Genomic DNA, 2085 nt, shown 5'->3' on the forward strand with positions numbered 1-2085 from the left:
GAGGCAGGGGGCAACAGCCTCGAGCGATACGGAGAATGAGGCCTCGCGCAAGACGGAGATCGGACTCCTTGCCGAGGCCTTCCGTGAGAGGCCTCGCGCGAGGCGGAGATTGCACTCCTTGCCGAGGCCTTCCGTGAAATGACTCGCGCGAGGCGGAGATTGCGTCAGGACGCCGAGACCTCCTGTGCGAGGCTTGAGGCGAGGCGGAGAGCCTGGTGGGCTCGGACGTGGCCGATGATGAGCCCATGGCTTACCTTCTAGCTTTGTTTTTTTATGTGACTTAAGTGACCCTTTTGATTTACGCTCGGGGTACCCCATTCTACGGTACCCGACACTCCTACTTTTACTTGTTTATATTCCTCCCTGTTTGTCATGTTTGGAAAGGGAAAAAAATAAATTCTTGGTTACTCCAATATTATGTTTTATTGTGTAATGCTGGATTTATTTACCATCGCATGTACTTTCAGGGCCTTTTTGGAACGCATGAATTTCACAAGAATTATATAGGAATTTCACAGGAATTGTATAGGCATTTCACAGGTCATTTCATTTTTTCACATGAAAAACACAAGAACGGGAAAGAATCTGGCGTTCCAAAGGGGGCCTCGCTATTTTGGGATTTGTGCTAGTACAAGAGAAAGCAAAGATGAAAAAATAATCAATCAAAATCTACGACCTCTGTAGTTACTGGTGGAAGAACCTTCCAATTAATTTGGTACTACGAGATTACTCGGAGAGAAATGGGGGGGATCATTATATTCTGGACGCATGCATGACGAATCGCTTGAATCATGGACTGATGATGAGGTTGGTGATGGCCGTGCACACGATTGCGATCTGCACGGCGTACGCGCTGCGCCGCGCCACGGGCTCCGGCGGCACGAGCCCGGCCTCGGCAAAGCCGCCGGTGCACCGGCGCACCAGCGAGTCGGCGTCGGCGGCCATCTGCTTCCCCGCCGTGTAGTTGAGCGCGTTGATCTCGTCGTAGGCCCCCGCGAAGGCGAGCTCCATGTCGTAGTAGAGCTGCTCGCACAGGCGCAGCGCGGCGCTGGTCCTGGCGTCCGGCGGCGGCTGCTTGGCGGCGAGCAGGGCCTCTATGTCGTTGACCGCGCCGCCGGCGCTGTTGACGCCGACGTTGGCCGCCACCTTGGCCAGGCCCGGGGTGTCCGCGCCCGGGCTGTCGCGGTGCTTGTTCAGCTCCGACACGCAGAAGTTGTAGTTCACGCGCCGGTCGCTGTTGGCCGCCGCCATGCATGTCGCTACCATGGTCGCGTCGACGCCGGTGAGACCATGGACGGCGGCCAGGGCTACTACCATCAGGAGAGCCCTCGACATGCTGTTGCCTGTTGGTGTTGCCTAAATGGTTCGTTTCTGGATGATGAGATGAGAGGTGTAGCGAGGCGTTCCTACTTTATTTAGGGGTCACTGCATATGCCAATTTCGGTGGTTTGAAAAATCCTATTTTAGGATACTGCTAGTCTATTAAAAGTCGTACTTTCCAAAGTCAGTCAATTTGTGGATAAATTGGACAGACGATGCTATTGCTAGTATTTTTAATAGTTTTTTCCCCGTTTCTTCTGGCAGGATAAAAATCAGAAGAAAAAAAACACATCAACTGCTCTCCCTCTATTCTAAATTATAAGATGTTTTGGCTTTTCTATATACATTTTTACTACGCATATAGACATAGTTTATCTCTAAATGCATTACAAAAGTTATGTGTTTAGAAATGCCAAGACATCTTATAATTTGGAACTCTTGACCTGTACTTACCATACAATTGCTCAAGGACTGAATGACTACGGAGTAGGGGATGTCTATTGCATCATGGAGCAAGGACTGAACGGCTACGAAGTAGAGGACTGAATGGCTACGGAGTAGAGGGAAGAAAGAAACAGCGATAGACCGTCTATACCTTTAATGCAGCCCTATAGCCTCACATTATATATGTGCAAGTAATATTCAGCCTGTTCGCTTAGTCGTATTTGACTTATAAGTCATGACTTATCAGTCGATGAACAATATATTTTTTTTCTCACACCAAACTAACCGACAATACTTTTAGCCACAATTTATAAGCCAAAC

The 2085-nt window shown here is 49.4% G+C and overlaps 1 protein-coding gene across 1 annotated transcript; it reads right to left on the bottom strand.

Moving 5' to 3' along the window:
* Positions 1–548: 548 nt before the first annotated feature.
* Positions 549–1356, bottom strand: LOC136463349 (pectinesterase inhibitor 8-like). Its single transcript, XM_066462348.1, has one exon. The coding sequence runs from the start codon at positions 1333–1335 to the stop codon at positions 790–792; it is 546 nt and encodes a 181-aa protein (XP_066318445.1). The 5' UTR covers positions 1336–1356; the 3' UTR covers positions 549–789.
* Positions 1357–2085: the final 729 nt, after the last annotated feature.

Source organism: Miscanthus floridulus, chromosome 7 (genome assembly GCF_019320115.1).
Source record: "Miscanthus floridulus cultivar M001 chromosome 7, ASM1932011v1, whole genome shotgun sequence".
Lineage (NCBI taxonomy): Eukaryota > Viridiplantae > Streptophyta > Magnoliopsida > Poales > Poaceae > Miscanthus > Miscanthus floridulus.